At 39.2% G+C, this 22,266-nt stretch overlaps 2 protein-coding genes across 9 annotated transcripts in view; one reads left to right on the top strand and one right to left on the bottom strand.

The window, feature by feature from the left end:
• Positions 1-22,266, top strand: part of LOC118266055 (sorting nexin-2) — a 482,399-nt gene that overhangs the window by 377,285 nt on the left and 82,848 nt on the right. The window lies entirely within an intron of this gene.
• Positions 1-22,266, bottom strand: part of LOC118265859 (protein dead ringer) — a 112,151-nt gene that overhangs the window by 6,016 nt on the left and 83,869 nt on the right. For 5 of the 8 annotated variants that reach the window (XM_050695017.1, XM_035579111.2, XM_050695014.1 and 2 more), the window contains 3 exons: positions 2,541-2,724; positions 867-1,008; positions 249-447 (listed from right to left, as the gene is read on the bottom strand). In XM_050695017.1, the coding sequence (XP_050550974.1) occupies positions 249-447; positions 867-1,008; positions 2,541-2,724 (525 nt within the window). The remainder of the gene's footprint in view (positions 1-248; positions 448-866; positions 1,009-2,540; positions 2,725-22,266) is intronic. The other 3 variants (XM_050695015.1, XM_050695012.1, XM_050695016.1) reach the window with 2 other exon arrangements.

Here is a 22,266-nt window from a genome sequence, read left to right on the forward strand (position 1 = left end):
ATGAAGAGGGGGGTTAGGTGACTATTTGTTTTAGTAAAACAATCGTTATTATCAAATCTGAATTAAAAAGATCCATCCATCCATATTTCTCTTAAAATTACAACTTTACCTTACTATTAAATGTGAAAGTAAACAAGCAATACAAATGCAATTTAAGAAAAATTCTTGACACCTTACGGAACTGGGAAAACTATCACAAATTATTTTAACTTCGACTTTTGACATAAAAAACATTGAAACCAACATACCATTTCGCATGAGCTCTCTTTGCTGTTGAATCATCTTCATGTACTCGCGCACTCTGTACTCGATGTCGTGTTGGCCGAGATGCGGCGCGTGCGGCGGCAGCGGCGGCAGACGCGGCGCCACGCCGCCCAGCGACAGCGACAGCGGCTGCATGTGCTGCGACAGCTGCGCCAGAGACGCGGGCACGCGGTTTAGGGGGGGCTGGAAATGAAGAGGGGAGTTAGGTGACTATTTGTTTGATTGTACTTGTATATCAAGAGTACATTCTTATTAGACAATCAATGATAACGTTAAGATGGGTTTGGGATGTGAGATAATGATGGTTTTTGATGAGGTAAGTAAATTGTGATCATCGATTTGTTAGTGACTGTTTCTTTGTTTATTCACCTAATGTATCTCTATTAATCCTATTCATTTCCAACCTTCAATTTAGTAAACAATTTAGAATAAATTAAATAAATTTCCCTTTCAGTCTCACATGAATTGATTAACATGTTTAAATTGCTTACATTCCAGCAATACTTGTTCCAAACTCGAGTATTTAATTTTCTCAAATATTTTTTTCCAAATTACCAATTCCATTATAGGCTAAAACATGTTCGTATCATAGCTTTGCTTACCATGGCTAAGGCTGCCTGAGCATCGTACTGTCCTGAGGCTCGGCGCCCTTCCCGCTTGTTGCCTTCAATGGCGGCATCCAGCTCACTCCTTGTGGACAAGTTCTTCTTCTCACACTCGTAATCATACAAATATTTCATGTATCTGTAAAGAAAACACATACAAATTAGCAAATTAATAAAAAACAATTTTCAAGTACACTGTACTAGCAATGATGACAAAAATATTAGTGAAAAAAATATACTTAATGATAATATGGTCAATCATTCTTAAGATGATAATACATCAACCGTTCATTATGAAATAGGCATACGTGGAAATGTACGCAACAAGAATAGATTGAAGGACGAGCTCTCATGACGGAGCGGCATCGCCAAAGCTCATTCCGAATCCATTATCATTCAAAATAATCTCAGTATCTATCAACTCGAAAATAAATCAAAAGATGTCACCGTTCAATCCTTTACAACGAACGGATCTAATAATAACTTTATTGCCCCGTCCGCGGCTTGACAACCTTATAAATCATATTCCAACACCAATTATTATCAAAAGTCTATCCTTCAAGCATAATGCACCATTACAAACCTAATCCTATTCTGTAACTTGTCAATTTTATATGACCCCATTGTCGCGTGTACCGTCCATATGTCATATTAAGCGGTCACATATTTAATGCGTAACACAATGAGAACCGCCGTGTCATAAAAACGCCACCTCTAAAACTGTCACAGGCGATCTATATATACGACATTCGTCATTACTGTTTGTCTAATTTTATGATGTTACTACATGTAAGCTTTGGCATTAGAATAGTTTTGTCTCGATGGAAGAATGTAATGTATGACTAATGTGCTGTACAATAAAAACTGATGATAAATAATTACACTGAAGAACAATTACAAATACATGACCCGATGCTAGGAAATGAACTCCTAGCCAGCATCAAAGCGTACAATAGGCAGCTTTCTAGATACCATCACAATAAGTATTTAGGCCAAAAGACTCGCATCGTTTGGAAAACAATTTCAAAGTCCAAACACACTATGAAAATTAACGTAACGAGACGCATACAGTAACAGATTGGAATAAAAGAAGCTGCGCTCAAAATCATCGGTTCGTGCGTAACCAGCGTACATTTTGAATCATAAGCGTACACCACCTTTATGACAACCGACAAAAGACGAGGTGAAGGAACTCTGCGAGAGATAAATGAGAAATTATATCGGCTGAGATGAGCTAAGGTTATTAATTATGAAGATGTCATATTGTCGCGTCCGACGCTCACGTAGTGCCATTGTAGGCCATCTTTTGTCTCCACCTCGTGAGAATTTGAATGAGGATGTGATACAAAGCCAGTCGAATATGGAGCGAGCTCCTGACTTGTTGGACCACACAGATATCTTTTGTCAATCATGTTCTAGATTTGAGGATAATACATATTGATTCGGTGGAGACGCGTCGCCGAAAGATTTTAATTTGAATGATAATAAAGTCGAAATTGTACCAGTCATTACAACTATTGAAAAAGAAGAATAATGACACTCGATACAGTGACAGAATTTGAATGTTGATATAGGTAACTCTGACAAAGAAAAGCAATTTGGATCCTATATCCAGCAATGAACAGGAACGGACAAATCGAAGTCTATGAAGATTCAAATAAATAAACTTACTGTGTGCGTAAAGTGAACGCAGCGGATGTGATGGAGGACGGTAGCCGGAGTCCCTTGATGATCTCCTGCCACAGCTTCTTGTTGATCACCTCCACCAGCCCGCCGCGGGCTATCACCAGGTTGTACAGCTCGTACAGATCCAACACTGATTTAGCCATTATCGGCAGTCTGTTAATGGGTGTTCCTGTAACAAAGAATGGTAAAATTAGATTCAATTATTTTGACATAGGTATTGAAAATATAACTAGAGGTATAAATCAAGGTTGAGCAAAAGAGAAATCCTAATAAGATGAGCATAACCGGCCTATTAATACAATCACTGCCAAACATGCTAATAAGGATTACTTAGCTAATAAGGGCATCGACGTACAACTTCCTTTAGCAATAAAACTTCTCAAAATACAACAGCAGCAATTCAAAATCAGGGATAGCAAATATATGGTAATGTAACAAAAGAGTCTTCACAAACAGAGGATATTCATCATGATATAACTCAGAATGGTAGAGGGCAGCACATTCGCTCACTATTGCAAGTTGTAAAACCCTTTACAGCGTACTTCATAAGTGTCGTAAAAGCTAACCACGTCTATATAGAAGCAGATACAGCGCTAGATAGAGCTGAAGATATTCATAAAGGGGACTTTGGTGAAGTTAATTGTTCTAGTTTAGTAGTGGCAAAAAGTTTTGGTTGTTTTTTGGATCTGGTCAGATTTGTAAATATGCATTTTTAAAGAAATTTAAGATTAAGTCTTTAGCAGCTGTAGACGAAAAAGAAATGGATAATCTAAATAACAAAGTTTGTAATAAAATCTTAGAAAAAAGGAGACATTGAAATACAGTACCATCTTAGATATAATTTTACTACTCCATCCGCGTATTAAAAGTTAGTGACGATAAAATGAGAAGAAAAGCTGATTACGGTGACAACCATAACTTATCGCCACCACCACCTGTGTCCCTTTGGGAACATTAATCACCGTTTTATATGACTATATTACACGCCTTAATGTGATCTCACAACACCAAAGCCTTTACAAGTGAAACGCTACGTGTCGGATATTACGTGCTTTGGAAGATGATTTCAAGCCAAAGAGCGCTTGACATGACTATTCTGAACAATATTACTGAGTTTATCAAACTGTGCTTTACAGCGCTTGCTAGGACAACGTGCGTCAAGTAGGCAACAAGGCGAGCGTGCTAAATCGCATCGCATCGCACGATCGATGATTTACGGGCGCAAGCGAGTCAGATCGCGGCTTTTACGATGCGCGCGCGCAGCATTAGTGGCCCCGATTTAGCACAGCCCGTGTGGCCACGGAAGCCAGGCCCGTTTGTTGTATGTGGCTAGTTTGTGACTATTTGATTTACTGTAATTTGCCTGTTAACTTGGCCGATGACGTGACGAATCCGTACCGACAACGCTAACGCCGCGATTCACAATAAGGAACTGTTAGCCACTTAGTTACGCCAGTGAGACAGTGGAACTGTCAGCTTGTGATGTTTACATGTTTGGAACAAGAAAACAACAGTGTTTATATGCCATTACCTGGCTGGGTGAAGGTGGGAGCGTCATTCACGAACATGCAAGTGCCAAAGCTATAGTAAAAAATCCTAATCAAATTAGCATGCGTATTGAGCAACCCATTCTCTTTATTACAAATCAACAAAACATCATCAATAACGTTTAATTCGTTCCTACGTTGAACAACAAGCGGTAAGTCATCTGAAGTTATTTCAATTGGAGTTGTTTGAGCAGCGCTCGTAGTCTCGTACTCGGAGCAATCAATCAACATTGTCTAAATGATTGTTGCAAACAATTCGTTACATCTGCACAGTCACCTCGCGCTCGATATCGTGTTACAAGCTGTCTCTGTTCGCGACTGCCGGCATTACGGTGTGTTCCCGTCTCCCTGTTTCTTCATTTACCCTATCTGTATTTCAAAATGTACCATTTAATTTTGGCACATTTCCTCTCTGGATTAGTACTTGATTAGTTGAAAGAAATTCAAATTGCATACACGGCATTTTGAGGCTTCAATTCTAAATCAAATTCAATTGATAAACTTCTGAATACAGGAATTCTTAAACGATGAGAATGCTTCTATCCACAATGCTACTTGGGACAGAGGCACTGATGTTGAATCCTCAGCAGCACTGACAAACACAAACAGTACCAAATCAAGAAAAGCCGAAGCAAGAACCGCCCTTCCACGTAACAGCCTCGATCGTTTATTGATGAGAGCGAAACATTAGCGAAATACCTAAACGACTATTTGTCAATCCGTCTTCCTGTCTGCAGTTAATCATTCCCCCGGTTATCTGGGCCAGGGTGGGGGAGGGGGTGAAGCGGGGTGCGCGGGCGAAGCGGCTGAAGGGGTGGCAACGTCACCCGTCCAGATTAATTGCCACGTTTGAAGAGTAAATGGAACAACATGATGCGCAGGAATTGGTATTTAGAGCTGGGTGGGTATTGTTAGATATACCTGGTATTTTGTTATTAGGTTTACTAGCTGCTCCTGTTTCCTATTACTAACCATATCACTTTGGATTAGTGGCTGATCACATAAATCGTATTAAATACCTCTACTAAATGGCAATTTTTCAACCAACACAAAAGTATTTTGTAATGAGCAACGATGACTATGTAATGGAAATTACTAATAGGTTTTCAATCCAAATAAGACTAGAATTTCATGTATCTTATAAGGAAATGTCAAAACCAGAAAATGTATAAGAAAATTATGGAAAACCCTGTAAATATTTATGGTGATACACTAATTCGGAAAAGCCGTAGAAGTTCTTTATAAACGAGTAGCTAATGACTAAAGCTAAGTAATGACTAAACAACTAAAAGCAAGATAGCATAAAGAGCAATATTACTTTTACAACATGTCGGTAGCCGATAGTAAAATGTAACAATAGATGACTCATAGCAAGTGAGGCAGAAAATTGGGTGCAAAACATGACATAGGAATGCATTCCCAACTTGAACTGATACTGGTCTAAAGCCTTACTAAAGTCACAAAAACTTAAATCCCAATTTTCATGTTCAACAGTAGTTTGTAAGCACAACCAATGAATCTCCTTAATTTATCACCTTATTGTATCAATTGGAGTAACTTAGCAACAATTAGCTTATCATCAACAGTTCCTAAAATTGATATTTGCTATCGATTCCCTCGATTCGCTTTACTCTCGCCACCCACACACGTCACACCACGTTGACAACCTTTATTACACCCTACTAAGTTGCTTTGAGCTCGATAGCGGCTTTTACGACCACCATTTCATCCACGCTAAAATGACCTGTGACTCCTCAATAAACATATTCACACCTTAAAGAATGCAGGTGCCAAGATACGCTGGCTACCTTTTGATAGTGCACCTCGCTTTGATGTGCAATATTATGTGTAACTTTTCTATGGCATGACGTGTGTAATGATCGTCATAAAGTGAAACTCTAGTGTTAAGGTCGCCTAAATAAATACTAATGATATGCTGCTATTATAAATCTGCAAGTGTAGGTTATTGTTGATTGAGAATCTCAAGTTCTGAACTGATTATTGTAGGTACATAGTTCATAGATACTTCGCGCGATGGAAGCAATGTCTCGTCGGGAAAAGCAGTTCAGAATTTTCCACAGAAACAAGGTTATTGATAAATTCTAACGGATTCAGGTGATAAGCTTCTACTTAAGAGAAAGGTGTATCAAGAAAAGTGCCAATAAGTAACCATAAAAGGTTTGTATAGATCTGTTTGTGTAAGTAGCTAGTACTATGTACTTGAGTGTAGTGGCACAGCTTACAAAATAGTGATGAAATCTGTAAATGAGGCAGGAGAACTTATAGGTCAGTGGTTACGGTGAATTACGAGAATATCGTAAATACATAATACAAATTACCCGCAATTGAACATGGTACAGATAAAGCACGATTTCCAACATCGAATGGCTTGTAACCAACATTGCACAAACGGCGGGTGCGTTATCAGTCGGAGCGGTCCCGCTATCCGGCTGAATAACACAGCGCTTACAAGAACTTGTGGACAAAAGCTATTGTTTATGAAAGCAATCACCCCAATAACGATTTCCACAAAACGCACGGGCTCGCCGGCGGCGGAAAACGCGCGATTCGATGCGCGTGCGCCGAGCCGCGCGCGCTATTTGCATACACGTACCATTTATAAAGGCCCACACAGCGTAGCGCGGCTGACGGCTCACTCAATTCGGCCGCCCGAAGCGTTATTTACGACCTATGTCAAATCGCCAGCGGAGCCAATCTAATCGTGCCCAATTGTGACAAATTATTGCTTTTCCTACGAAACCTTACGCTAAATTTGTATTATGAATTTCACTTTATGGACTAACGCACGCTTTATGGAACTGCGTACGGAATAAATCCCGAGTGTACCCGCTACAGTGTTGCCCGCGATTATTCGCACCTCGCCCGATATTTATTGGCACTCGGTGTCGCTTAGAAAGGCTAATTCTTTTGTGCTGGCAACTCACGAGTGTCGTAAATCGTCTACCCGAACGCCTCCGAGTGCTGATAAAGGATTGTAAATAACGCCCGATTAGCGGACTAATCTCTTTCAAGTGTTGCAGATTGCAACTTTGATTTGCGCACCGTTTTACAACCAGATTAAGTTGAACATTTAATTTGGTTAAGGTGCGTTAATAAATTGTGTGGGACGTTTTATTGGTGTAAAATGGTGATTTGGTTATTAAATTAGGTAATAAAGTGGTATGATGACACAGAGATATTAATGACGCGGCGTGGGTCATCAAAGTGTCAAGTGCGGTGTGGCGGTGCGTGCGGCGCGGCGGCCGTCGCGGTCGCCGGCGCGCGACGACACGGCCGATAATCGATCGAATCGACATTGGACGCCTCCCGCTTATCGAGAGCAGTATCAAGGCCCTTGGAGCCCGACAACCCCGCGGCGGGCCAATGAGAGGCGGCCGCGAGCCCGGCCCGGCCGCCCATTGGTCTGATACGCTTTTGATTGCACCGCCCCACTCGATTCACGACTCGATCAATCTCAATTATTCGTGTGTTGGTACTACTCCAAGTGGACGGGCGCAGTCGCGGCTAATTGCACATTAACTTCGCGGGAATTTTTATCGCCGTCGTCGTCCGTACGTTATGCGTATATAGGGATCTATTGAATTATTTTCTTATCAGTTTCTGTACGTTTTATACAATTTACACGAACATTACCGACTAGATAAGTAGGATGAAATATTGTAACTGGCATATAGGTACCTCCACGAGTAGTTTCAGAGAAATGTACAGAAAACTAACAAATAGTGATGCTGTAAAATGTTTACGATTGCAGATAAATCATGTGTAATGTGACAAATAACCCACATTAATTTATTGTGAATGGTTATCATAAAGCTCGGCCCACAATGTACAAAATACTTTTGGAGCTATAAAAGCTCAGATACTAGTACCATTATTAACTCCCAATGTAAAATACGTAAGATCTATGGTCCACTTCAGCAACAACCATAAAATAAACCTGGTAAGGAGAGCTGCCAGGCTTATTGACAGGTTAGTATTCCTCGAAGCAGACAGGTCTGTCAAAAAGTTAAAACCCGGTACTGTTTTTGCCTTAGTACTAAATATAAAGAAAGCATACGACCCTGGAAAAGGCATTTCAATTTGTATAAGAATTTTAATTAAAACGCCTCCCATAAACGAAGTTAAAAGTCGAAACTGTAGCAATAAAACCCCGTCGATTAATCATTCAATCGACATTCCTGTTTCAATACGATGCGCAATCAAAAGGTGTGCATAATGGATCAAAAACATAAGTGCATAGTGTTTATTTTATTTCTTATTCGAGTATTAAGGTTATAAACGACAGCTAGCCTCTATTTAGACAGTCGTTATAAGTTTATGGGCGGAAGAATTTATTGCTCCTCCGAGCGAGGTTTTAATTTAGAAATACGATCATTCTAGTGTTAATTTCCACACTTCGGAACAAAACACGTGCACACACGCATAACTACCCTCGTTTAATGCGACCTAATAATTATTTAATATCTTCTTATAACTTAACAGACCTAATAATACAAAAGGCCAGTAAAAGAGTCATACGCTATAATTTTGCGAAATTACCATAACTCAATGTTATATTTATTGCTTGTAGTACAAATTCCAGGAGATACGGCGCGAAAATGACATAAGGCCGAGGATACAACGATCAATCATGAGGGGGGCAGTAAAGTTGAGAACAATCCAGCGTAATTCCGTCTGAGAGACATTAAACAGTCGGTCGGCCCTATCCGGTGCAACAATGTGGCGCGCTGCGCACCGGCACTGCAACCATTTCAATTTATAATTATTGCGCGCAGCCAGCGCGGACCTCATCGATATTTGACAACATTAAGTCCCGCCAATGAATCAAACCACGTCACAACATAAACCCTGGATCCTACACCCCAATAACGCATAAATCATTTATTCGAATGCAAATCAAAACCGAGAAAGATTAAAGTATCGCTGCATGGAATTCAGGAGGCCATTCGATGTAATTGGCAATCATTCAGAAAAGAATATACTCTCGCTCGAACAATCAAGACAAAGGCGGCCGATAGTACCTACAGGCGAGCCATTACGGGTCAATACCCATTATTATGCTATATTTTCGCGAGCACAGCCCTCCGATATCCCGTACGCTCACATGAGACGGCAAATATCTGTAATTAAAGGTTGTAAAGTTGATTTACGGGCAGAGTCGGAGGATCGAAGTCCGGGGAGCGAGCCGACCAATGGCGCGTCGCGGACCACTCGTATCAATTTATTAGAAACGAATGAAAATCGCGGCTGCGGTGGCGGTGGCGCGCGATAATGCGGCGCGGTGCGGTCGCGCGGCCATCATCCGCCGCGCTGCCCGCCGCCGATAGTATCGAGCGCTGTTGCGTAGTTTACGATCTCCGCCAGCACGGTAACACCGGCAATAAAATGGCAACAATGGAAATGTCGGATGCGGCTGAAAGACGACGATGCGACTCCGCCGGATCATTGCGATGAATGCAACAATGGAATCCTCCGACCGAAGGTGGCAACTATCGCCGACCGTAAAGCCGAGCTATCCGGCGCGGCCGCCGTGTCATGCACTCGCCAGATACGAACAATACCAACATAATGTAATTGTAATAAAACTGCACGTGCGTACACAATGTTAACGAACGAATACTATTACTGTATTCCTCCTATTGCGGGAGAAACATAAATCTATGTGACGCGTAGCTGTGAGGCGTCTGATACAAACAAATGTCGTAAAACGTTAGTTTGATGTAACAGGCCCGTCAAAATCAACCTGAATCTCCCGACGCAGCCTCCCGGTACAGCAACTAAATATGCAGGCTATAGAAATAAACTTAGATTTACTCTCCAATAAGTCTCTAAGACGATCAAAAACATGCATTGTTCAGTATCGCACAGAGATCCCGCCTGCAGTTCGACCCTTGGAACATTTAATATCTGTAAAGTAATTATTAGCATTTGTTGTTTTCGAATGGCAATATCGTCTGTCTGAGATGTGTATAATTTATTATTAACGTAGTCATGTTTGCGCTTTTTATGGGAGCGGAGAAAATTGACCAACTAAACGAGTCTGGAGCTTACAATGTTGTTTCCACGGCTGCGCGTAATTGCACATCTACATCCATTGTTGTTCTCAATCAAATTACGTAAACGTTAATAAGTGTGCGCGGTAGACACATTCCCTGGACTATTGTTGCAGTTGCAGTGCACACAGAACTAGTTTGCCTCGGTACCATTGTGCAGGTGCCATAAGCTTGCAATCTCTACTTACTTCGTGGTCGCTTTTATGACCCTCGTTTTGTCGCTTACGGCTATCATAAAATATCATCGGGATGGAAACCCTTTAATTTGTGTATCACTTCTTTTGTAATACACTGTTGCTAATCTTTGTTTACGACGTTCCAGAGCAAAGATTGGTTTTGAAGAAAACCTATAAACTTTTCAGATATGCCCCAAGGGTTTGGAATTATCTTGTAGCTCGATTCTACCAAAATTATCCTCGTCGTGAACAAAAATGTGAACTTGGCTGGTGCCCTCATAATGTAATTCATAAAACCTCCATGGTTGGCCGTGTCTAGACGAAGGTGTCGAGAATTCGAGTGCCACCGCGTTTACTGTCTCCTCTCAATGGTAATTTGAATGACAATTTAAATTACAATGTGGAACGGCGTCCCGGTGATGACGAGGCACATTTCGAACCAACACCTACTGAGTTTATTCAACGAAAAATCGTTATTAATAAACCAGTAGAGTTTGAATTCAAAATGATTTCATGTATAAAATGACTGTGTATTTTCTTACATGTTTATAAAATAAAATACAATAATAAAACATAGAAATAAGAGATAGTCAACTGTTCCGCAAATCTTGAACATAGAATAAACCTACTCCAGACAAAGGCCTCGTCGAAAACCAAACTGTACACGCACACGCCCATTCAACAAGAAACTATGTATAAAATGACATCACAGAATCAGAATTAAAAGTGTTAGATAAATACGAAGCTAATATTGATAAACATGAGACAACAAAAGGTTCGAATAACACATAACGGAAATAAAATAATCTGGTGTTGCTTGACAAAAAACAGACAATGGAGTCAAAGGGCAAGAAATTTTGACAATGGCCGTGGCAGGCAGATAGAACAAATGAGGTGTCTACCACAATGCAGCATTTACATAAGTGGACGGAGAAGGGTGACACTCGACAGTGGTTTATAAAAGAGAAGAAAGGACAATTATTATTATTGATTTTCTCATGAATATTGTCAGTATATTGGAGTGTTTTGATGGATGTTGGTTTAGTGATATGATTTGCTTTTGAATGACTGAATGCATCTGTTTTTATTGGATTTTGATCTTTAAGTTTTATCTCTTTTGGATTATTTAAATCATCTTCTATCAAAATCAAATCACCTATTAAAGTTTTGGATAAATCTTCATCATGTATGCTTGTTTACTTCTCTCGTTACACAACACATTGTACGCTGAACTCTGACATTTAGTATAATCGATTTAGAGTTCGATTTTCTATTATCTATAACTGATCGATATTCTTTGTGAAATAATCCGATAGGTTTAGCTTATCGTGGAGTTATATCGTTCGCTTCCTGTCCCGCCTCGATTCTATCTATATCTATAATATAATAGATTACATTTAGATATTGTGTCGCGTACTGATTTCCGTCAGTAGGTTTCCACGGGTTGATTTTTGTTGATAATTTGATTGTAAATGTGTTTTCTTTGAACTGTATCCATATCTTTATCGTTTCTAGTTAATGTTTTACTATTCACTTCCATTTTTGTATTTTGTTCTATTTCCATTCGTTCACTTGCAAATGCTAATTTCCATTCTATATTTATTATGAGTAAATAGATATGCCTATATTTCCCCTTTCCTATTTCCAACTCCCTATCAAATTAATAGTCCTATTAATGTACAAGATTTCCCCTTTAAGATCCGCCCAGCTAGAAGGCGGGCGGATCTAGGGCGGGTCGGTACCGCCTACCCGTGTTACTCTATCATTTGATTAAGTAATTTGTACATAAGAACTGGAGTAATAATATTTTATAGCAGTAGTAAATAACAGCTTATCGTGTTAATGGTCACTATCAGTCAATCAGAATTTATTATTAGAATAAAAGTTATTTACTGCTTTGCTTGATTTGTTCTCATAACGTGGTGGTACTTAAATATCTCTAATGATATGGTAAAGATCATTAAAATCGTAGCTATAGTAAACAATGGCCATAGTTGGACATCCGTGGGAAAGACACACATTATTGCACTTCGCGGATATGAGATAATGTGCTGGCCCACTAAAGTTTACTACCTCAATAGTATAGAGAACATTTTTGTTGGAGTTTCAGGAACTAAGCTGTGGTGCCATATGTACAGAGATAACAGGTATCCGGTCTTTAGATTACTCGATCACCGGATATTAACTAAGATAGTCAATATTTAATTTATGTAATTGGTTGCAATTATAGCTGTTCAATTTACTGTCAAAAGTACAGCCAATTAGAAGATATATATCGTTATAGCCCTAAATTAATTTAGCTACATCAGACATTAACAAAAAACGAAATAAGTCACGTCAAAAAAACTGTCAACACGTTCTTAAAACGTCTACGTAAGCGACACCTCTCGTTATTATTATCAACATCTAAAATTTCATCCACAGATCATATTTTATTATCCAGATGGTAATCACCACCTATGACTATTAGAATAGATCTAGATTTCAATCTTGGAGCATCTTAATCACCAGTTATAACGCCGGAAGTCCTGTCATCACTGGTATAAATAATCACTTTTGGCCAACAGGTCGTTAACGGGGGAAGCCGGTGGGAGACGAGGGGGGGGGGGGGGTAATTTAGCTGCTCATCCATCAAGCACACCTTCAAACCGACCTGGATTTAGCTTTCGATTTATGATTTGAAATTTTAGATTTTCGTTCTGTTTGTGGATTAGTTTTGTATTATTGTATTGAGCTTTGGTGCGGATGACATGTATTTTCCATATCATATCGATTTAAAAATAATGTGCAAAAATATTGCTGTCAAAGTTTTAATTAATGTGTGTGATTCTAAAAAATCATTAATATTTTGCACGCAAAATTGGAATTGATAGACAACTTGTGTATCATTTTACAATTGAAACAATTTCATAATTGGCTCGACTAACTGGAGTATCTCTCATACAAATTCTTACAGTAGTTAGTTGTATAGATAATCACGAGACCGGATCGAGTCTGTGTAGGCTGCACATTTCAACTTGACACGCAGACAGACATTTGATTTTTCGCGAATAACAACCGAGTGGGAAGGCCGGATCGAATATAAATAATCTTCTTTAACTATTGAAATAGAGGCGCTGAGTGATCCGTGGGCTAATTAGATTCTAACGAGCGACATCTCCTAATATCTAGATGGTCGGAGGCCGTTGAGTGATACTCTTTATTTTATAGCACGACGCGGAGGTGGGACCTATTCTTGTCCGAGGAAATGGATACGCGTCAATCGTCCAACACACGAAAAAACATTATGAAAAGAACAATGTTCGGCTTCCGTGCGGTGCTATGTTTAGATGGTGTCCGTTTCAATGGACCGTACGAATTGACTTTTGACCTTCTTAAAAGCTGAATGGAGTAGTAAAAGGACTAAAATGTTTTTATTAGAATCGGGACGAAGTGTTCGGATTACATGTTGTGCATAATTAATCTTGATCACTGGAATAACATTCGTTAAATCAATTATCCCAGTGGAATGATAACGATAAATTATTGCATCCAATTGTGTTATCTCGAGCGGTAGCGTTATTTTCTCCTCGCTGTCGACTCTCGGCTGGAAGGATCACAAAGCAAACGTTCGAATGCTGGCGGGCCCTTGTTAGCACCTTCGACACCTTGGAACACGATCGATTAGGCCCGCGGCCGCTCACATTCAATTATTTATTTATTTATTCGTAATTAAGCCGCGCGAGTTATGGTCGCCGTTTCGATTTACGATCCAACCGGATGAGTTATCAGCGATTCTCGATACGATTGCTTTATGGGACAGCAAATTGACGAAAAAAAAGTGTTTTCACACTGTTCTGAAGTTAACTGCGCTTTACGTGGGCGCTTGTTTTATTGCGCTGTCGAATGAAAGAATCGATTCGGGTGTTGCAGTTTAAAGTAATCTAATTAAACAAATCAAATATCTCTAAATAATATCATCGTTACATTTAAATTCATTGATTTGATTTATGCTCCATTTCATATAAAGTGATGTAACGATCTAACCTCTCATATTCCGAATCGATCACATCGACTTCAATTCGACGAGTAAGTGAGAAAACAAATGTTATCTCATTACCGAACACAATAAGCTTACCATTAATAACCTTGTATCGATACATCGGCAACGATTTTATCGATTCTCGCCACTCGATAAGGCAGCCGTCATGAGGCCAATTTGTAAGGGCCCATAAATTACTTTATTAAAATAAATCAGCCAGTTTATTGTTCTCTTCTCGCCTTAGTGACTATTGTTGTTTTGGGAAACGAAATATTTCTTACTGTTACAGTTTTAAATTGTAATATAATGGTCGCATTAGTCTATGAAACATTGTGATGGTCTAGAATAGCCAAGAGAGCTAAAAAAACCTACTTCGAGGTGTCCAAATTACATTTCCGTGTTATGAAATGATCATTAATAAGATTTAAAGTCATAACTAGATAGTGTATTTAAATAACCACAAATCATTGGTAACAGCACGCGACTTGTCGTCTTATAAATATTGCATATGCCGGCGGGCTGCTCGTAGTAATTCACACGTTATTGAGCCAAGCAATGAGTATAAATATGTTGCTACAACCACATGGAGTTATGCTCAAAACACTTGCACCTCTAACAACATACGATATTATCTGCCCCCAGCCACTTACCGACGATTTCTAGCAATTAATGTTACTCAAAACCAATTAATATTAAACATCCAGACTTGTCAATTAACGTCAAACTAGTAAGTACCTACTATTGCCATAATTTGCACACCGATTTTCGGAACAAGTACCCGCTAGCATAAAGCAACCAAATTAACATTTACAAACTAACCACGGAACAAATCAAATTAAATCAAACAAGATTACAAACGGGCTATATGCAATAAATAATACAATTATAATGAAATTTAAGACATTGTAGATTTATCTGAGGAAGGTGCGAGACGTGTAAACGAGGCACGGGACGAGTCGAGTGCGCATACGACCGCGAGCGTTAATAAACGATATTAATAAGTTATGTTTTTAATTACGGCCCGATCGAGTGCTTATTTATCCGTGTGATTTTATAGGCCCCTGCGGCGGGCCTGGGCCCAAGGCCAACACTATAAAATATGCCCCACGATGAATAAATTCGATTCGTAACGAGATGTATCGACTGTGGCATCCCATTACACCTTATGCTATCAATGTAAGGAAGTGGTGTAAATATTTTGAGATGAATTACCTACTTGTATACTGTTTAATTTTCAAACGTGATTTATTTTAATACACAGCTATTAATTTATTTGTAATTACAATTGGAAATGTATTAATTGTTCCGGAATAACTTCCAATCGCCTTGAAGAGAGTACTACGGAGTTACGTAAGAAAGATGACAAATGACAAAATAAGAAAACAAAAAAGAAGCGTCCCCTATTTTGAAACGTGTTTAGACGGAATCCAATTTAAAAACGGAATCAAATCTAAATATACGGAACAAAGTACAATAAAAAAGAAGTCGGTAACGTCCCTTCATTGTCAAGAGCTAAATCCGATACTGTTCAAATCATGTGACGGATCGTGAAATAACGTCGCATCCGACGTCGCGTCAGCACAGACGTACAATGTGGAAATCTAACAGAAAATAGGAGAAAAATAAAATAGAAAAATTGAAGTGACAGCGGACGCAGATTGACGGCTGTGCCTACATACATAATGACTTATTGTCACGCCTACGCACACGATAGCACTGTTTTATTTCTATAGTAATGTAGGTACATCTAATTATGTCAAGTGTGGAGAATTGACGGCGTAACACAGTTCTATTCTTGTTCCTAACGAATAGTAATTATGATTATGATCCTTCACCGTAATAAAATTAAGTTTAACTTTGTTTGTACTTGAACATAGATTTAGGATATGGGCACATAAATTTTCTTAGTGACAGATGGATTAATTTTGTTACTACATATTATAATTTATATGGTTATTAAGTTGGATGTCAAATGAGAAGGTATTTCTGTTGGTAATCGATAGTTGCATCGTCATCAGTCTTCATTCAGTGCAGCGATGATTAGCTACCATGACATCACAAAGAATGCTGTGTCAGAAACGTCACCAAAACAAAGTTTAAGTTACAAGTAGTCCCATTCATAGTTCGGTGTTCGTGAAAACATACGAGAATTTTTTAGCATAGAAACAGCATTTTACGCTAGTGAACGAGGCCTTGATTACTGTGAGTCATGTTACAGGGTCACGCCGTACTCAGGAGTTGTTTGGTCTGCGGAGCGCCACCGCCAAAATACGGCGCAATCACGACCCGCAAATGGGTCACCGCAACAATGTACGACCTCTGTAGACCTACACACGAACTGTTATTAATCAAACTTTACAACATCGTAAAACCACGACGGGATTAAAAACCCACTCGAAAAATACTGGAAATCATATTTTTATGGGATTTAGATCCGAAGTTATTATTTGAGATTTTTATAGTGGCCAGCTTTTTAGCGGTGGATTTCCAATTTGTGGAGCGGGTGATTTACGAGCGGCGAGATCGACGCTAGACGCCGCGCAGACGCACCGTCACGCGGCCTCACAATGAGCCACTGTTGACTGTATCACCGCGATGACGACTAGTTATGAAACAGTAACATCGACGCCCCTTGTACTCCTCAAGGATATTAAAGTTTTTATTAGAAACCAAATTAACTGTAACAAATTATGGATTCATGTCACAGAACAGATTGAAACTAAAATATCTACGTCTTAAGTAATTTGATTATGCAAAATCTTAGTTTCTGTTCGTATGTTTTCCCTGTCTGCATAATAATTTTGCACTGCTAATTTACTGTTTTTCTCTCGCTGGCAGTGAAGTAGACGCGTCATAACAATAAACTCCGTCCAATCAAGATAATGGTAACAAATGTAAAGTAGATGTAATGATAGCAGACGAGATGAAACATCGTGGAGCAAGATTCGAAAGTCGATGGCAAATCTATTCTTACAAAGCATTTTAATTAACCGAGACAGTGTTCCGGCGAACACAACGCGTCTCGAGTTTCCTATCACAACTCTAGGAACCAACTCGATCTAATGTAATCGTAGACTCTGAAGCATTGGCCGATCTCCCACTAGGAATCGGGATACGACAGTTGATTTCCGGTCTGAGATACGACGAGCGCTAGATAGCACCAAGTCTCAGATTCAATCCTGTCAGAATGAAGATTGTTACTAAAATTATGTTGGCAGCCTAATGGGCAGATGTTGCCGCTGCCGTGTATTCAGTGCCTGATTTCGCAGTTTAATAAATGGCGTTACCAGAATGCGTTCAATTATTTTCGTGTACCGCAGCACGTTGGCAGGCTGTGCACTAACGTAACGCGGCGTGCGCTGGCGGCGCGTGCGCGGCGTCCGGCATTGCGCTCCGCTGCCCGCATCCAACACGCGTATAAAATCTTTGATACGCAGCACCGATGGAATCGAAATCCGATATTCGACTCACAAGTTTATTTATCGCGAAATGCGACGATATTTTCGTCCGTCCGTCACTTGCGACAGTTCACAGAAGCGGCAAGATTAATTGTATTTCGGTTGAGTCATCAAAATAATTAGAATGACGCTATTTCGGTTTGTGATGCTAATTTGACAGACGTCGCGGGAGATTTCGTGTCTTCTTGTTTGCCGGCTGGATTCTTTGATTGGAGCTTTGTTATTTATTTTAATTCTCTTATGTATTAGAAGCACGAGCTCGGCACATCTGTTTTAACAGTGGGCGCTACGAATCGCTTCACAATAGGTGAGCGACTGGTACTGCGGCTTGATTCCCAACTCCGCGGCGCACCAAATGTTCGTACAACGACATGTTATTAGAGCTAAATGACATTATTATATTAACCATAATAAATGTCCATAAAGCATTGGCTGCAATCCAGGAATATGACGTCGCTGTTATTGTGGTTGTAACGTTCAGATGGCACAAGAATCTGGGAAGTTTAACAGCGAACCCAACTGGTTTATTGTAGGAAATATTTGATAGCCAACAGTTCTCAGAACTTAAATTTAATATACGGCTGTTAATTTTGAATGCGACCGCAATAAATGTGTTTGATTAATATCATTCTCGCGAAACAAGTGTAACGGTTGCAGCCGCCTTTGATCAAAGAGCGGCTGTAGATCATGTTGAAACAATGCTACACATAAAGCGATTGCTGAGACATGGCGAATTATTTTATCATCCACTTCGCGGCTAATTGTGGGCAAGTGTTGTTATTATGGATGTTGGCACGAGGCCGAATGATGCTGCCGCAAACATTGTGTTAAACTGAACTAAATCAAAACGTTACTGTCTAATGATGACCGTTAAGGAAATTAACATGATGCATGCGGCCGATGTGATACATGAAGATATACTTGTTCAAAAGGCGCAATTTGTGTGCCTTTAGAAGTAATGCCTGCGTAATGTTTTTGATGGTGCCCGTGGAAATTCTACAATAACCATACGATGGAACCGAGCCAAACACGTTTCCGCAATCCAATAATAAATATGAACTATTGTACTTATTGTGATTGCGTGGCGCAGGTACAGGGCTCTGGAACGGTGTCATTAAGTTCCCTTTGACTTGACGCACGTAATTATGAGACGAGGACAAATAACGATCTATGTAGTTAATCTTATGTGACAAACTGAATCGAGAGAGAGTTCAAGTGTCCTACTTATTTCATATGAAGAAGAAAAAATAAAAGAAACACAATTTAAAAGCAATTAGCTTCCAGCGTTTCTGTTATAACACAAGAGAACGTTGGAAAGTGTAATTTTTGAATGGTACCGAGATCAGAGAGTGCGTGGACGTATTTTGACACTATACACTGAATGATTAATGAGACACACGCTAATCGTGGCCGTTTTTATTTATAGCCTAGTCAACAGCAGGAGGGAATTAACGTTTGTTGACATCGAAATAGGCCATTGGGTAAATACTTGATTCGAACAATGTGAACGTCTCTAGACACAGGAATGTGGACGGAGAACACGAGCAAGATCAGAGCAATACTCCGTCACGGATTCCATTTAGTCTGGTCCGTTGGAAATATGTAAAATTAATTGAAAATGATTTCGTGAAAAATATTTAGCAATCAAAATACATTTGACCAGTGATAACGTACATTAAAGCCGGTATAAATGAGATGTCAGTGTCGTGTTACCCAGCCACAATGTGTGGCGGTTCAGAGCCAACCACATGACCTCCAAGATATTCCATTTATCTGGAATTAGACCATTACAACATTCGACTATTTCGATTCTGAGTTTTTCGTACAGTTTATAAATTCGTGTTGTGTTTAAATAATAATCTTGATTTCAAATTAAAACAAAATTGTTTTAGTCTTTGTTGGTGGTAGCTATTTCTGATGCTTTTGATGTGTAAATACCAAATACATCAAGTTTCGTTAAATAATAATGAATAATTTACACCAGGGAATAGAAGTCCTACTTCCTCATGTTGGAAATAATCAAACGTTTTCTAATTTTATAGATTGGAGAATTGAGCATTTAAAAACTTTACTTTTAAATTGACTCAGAAAAAGTTTGCTAAAGACTACTAAGGACCCAAGGACTTAGTGGGACTTGTAACTACGTAGAAGCTAATTGATCTTTAACATTATTATAATTTTGACACAATCTTTAAGTGTTTAAATGAGTCAAGCATGTATTAGTGAAGGTTGTATGGTAAAATACGATGATAATTTATTGTAATGAAGTCGCCATAAACTGGTGAAACACAGTACAGCACTCAGGGAGCGAATACGAGTATTTACAGCAAAAGAGGACTTATTAACCTCCGAAGGGATTAGCAAGAGTGACTATTATATTAATAGTTTCATTATAAGTGCAACCAAGACGTCCAGAAATTTCAAAATGGCTTCCAAACTCCGTTTAAACAAAAATGTCCGCCACAGTCCCTGCAACACGCACATTGCGTGCGACAATTATCTACTCATATAAAGACATTTGAGTCCGTCCGTGTGGTTGTAAATTGAAAATTGCATATCCATAGTTACAAATCAAGATGGTAAGGTGTGATTCGCGCGTTATCCATCAGCACTGTCGCAAGTTCCACGACAATTGGACAATTATTTTAATTAAGTACCACGCAATTGTTCTTCGGTACAATTCGCTTGATACTGCCACAATGGTGTTAAAATTACTCGCTAATGTTTTATGAAATAGATCGCAGAGATTGAAGGTACACTTTTTATTTTATGACTTATTATTATATTCGTGTTGCTGGAAAATAAACAATAAATTATTCGTTCTGTCAACAGATGTCGCTTCAATTTCTTTTGTCTATTGCCAATTTCACGGCCATAAATATGTCCGTCTATTATATTTTTTCTAAAACTAAGTAAAGGACGTATTTTGCAAAAAAAATTGCAAGTAAGGAAACGGGATCGTTTGCATTGTCTTAAAAAGTTTGCAATTGTTCAAAGCTTAGGAAGATTTTATTCATATGGTTGGCAATGTTCAAAATTATTTTTTCTGTGAATTTTATTCACTTTACGCTTGTCAAATGGAATGAATCGAGCTTTAGTCTTAAAGTTTACTGAGAATATATAAAAAGAACTCAATAATAAAAGTGACGCATCAAGTACAGACATAAGATAATAAATCTATAGAATCAAAACCAACATATTAAAAAGAGATAAAACTCCAATATTGTGCCACGATCAATAGAAAGATCCACTAGAACATTTAGGAACCGGCGTAGAACCAGCGCCATGTTTGCTGGACAACTGACAGTTAAGTACCGTGACAACTTGCCCGGACACTGGCAAGTGCACACGACCAGCTACAACGAGCCTTTCGATATTTGAATTTGTCCAATGGATTTATAGGAAAGAAGAGTATGACATTCTGAGTGTAAACTACTTTTGCGACGTTGTCATTTGAATTTGAATAGAGAATTGGCATTCTGTCATCTTTTAAATACTGGGGCGTTTAAATAGAGAATGCTAGATTTTTTTTTGTTATATTTTATTTAGGACGGTTCTAAAATTGAAGAGTTATTAGAAAAATACATAAACACGCAAGTACAGCTATGAAATGCTAGTGAAATAACACTGACAGAATATCCCAACATACAAGTAGGACGTCTGGGACAATAGCAATAGTAACTGTGACAACATTGGACAATAGCCCGCCAGATATGATCACCTTGCCTGGTCGCCTGATCCCTTTTCCTGACTAAAAGGAACCGTTATTACACCCTGTTTCCTAAAAACACGGCTGGCGCGGTGGCTGGGCAACCTGCTCTCGCGCAAAGTGTAGCGGGTTCGAATCCCCACACGGAACAACTATTTGTGTGTATGTGACATTGTATATTTGTAATCGCAACTATTTCTAGTAAGGGGCAAAGTCTTTATTAAAAATAATATGTGACTTAGTGGTGAGCATAAGATACTGCCATCTATTAGACAAAACTGCAAACATGAACGCTTTAGTAATACCTAAGTAAGTCTTATTCTGAAACACGTTAAGTTAGAAACTTAGCAGAGGGCGGTAAGGGTACAATTACGGGGAAATAGCCAATAAATTACATGGTACATAGCAATGTCGGGTGCGCGAGAGCAGCGTGACGTTGTGCGCCGCTTCCGCGAAACGTCATCTAGCGATCGGCAAATTGCGGCGCGATCTCGAACACGATCGATATCGAGAAGGGCTAGTGGCGCCGGAGTAGCTGTAAATGATGCGCACGAGTGCTTACTGGAAGTTATTCGAGATCAGAAATGCTTATTGGCCCTCATAGATAGCTTATTTGTATTTTTGGAGTACCTAGTGGAATTGTAGATTTTTTTTTTTTTTTGGAGAACTTACAGATACTATTTTGTTTGTAGCTAGCCATAACATAGAACGAAAAATTACAATTTC

Source organism: Spodoptera frugiperda, chromosome 7 (genome assembly GCF_023101765.2).
Source record: "Spodoptera frugiperda isolate SF20-4 chromosome 7, AGI-APGP_CSIRO_Sfru_2.0, whole genome shotgun sequence".
NCBI lineage: Eukaryota > Metazoa > Arthropoda > Insecta > Lepidoptera > Noctuidae > Spodoptera > Spodoptera frugiperda.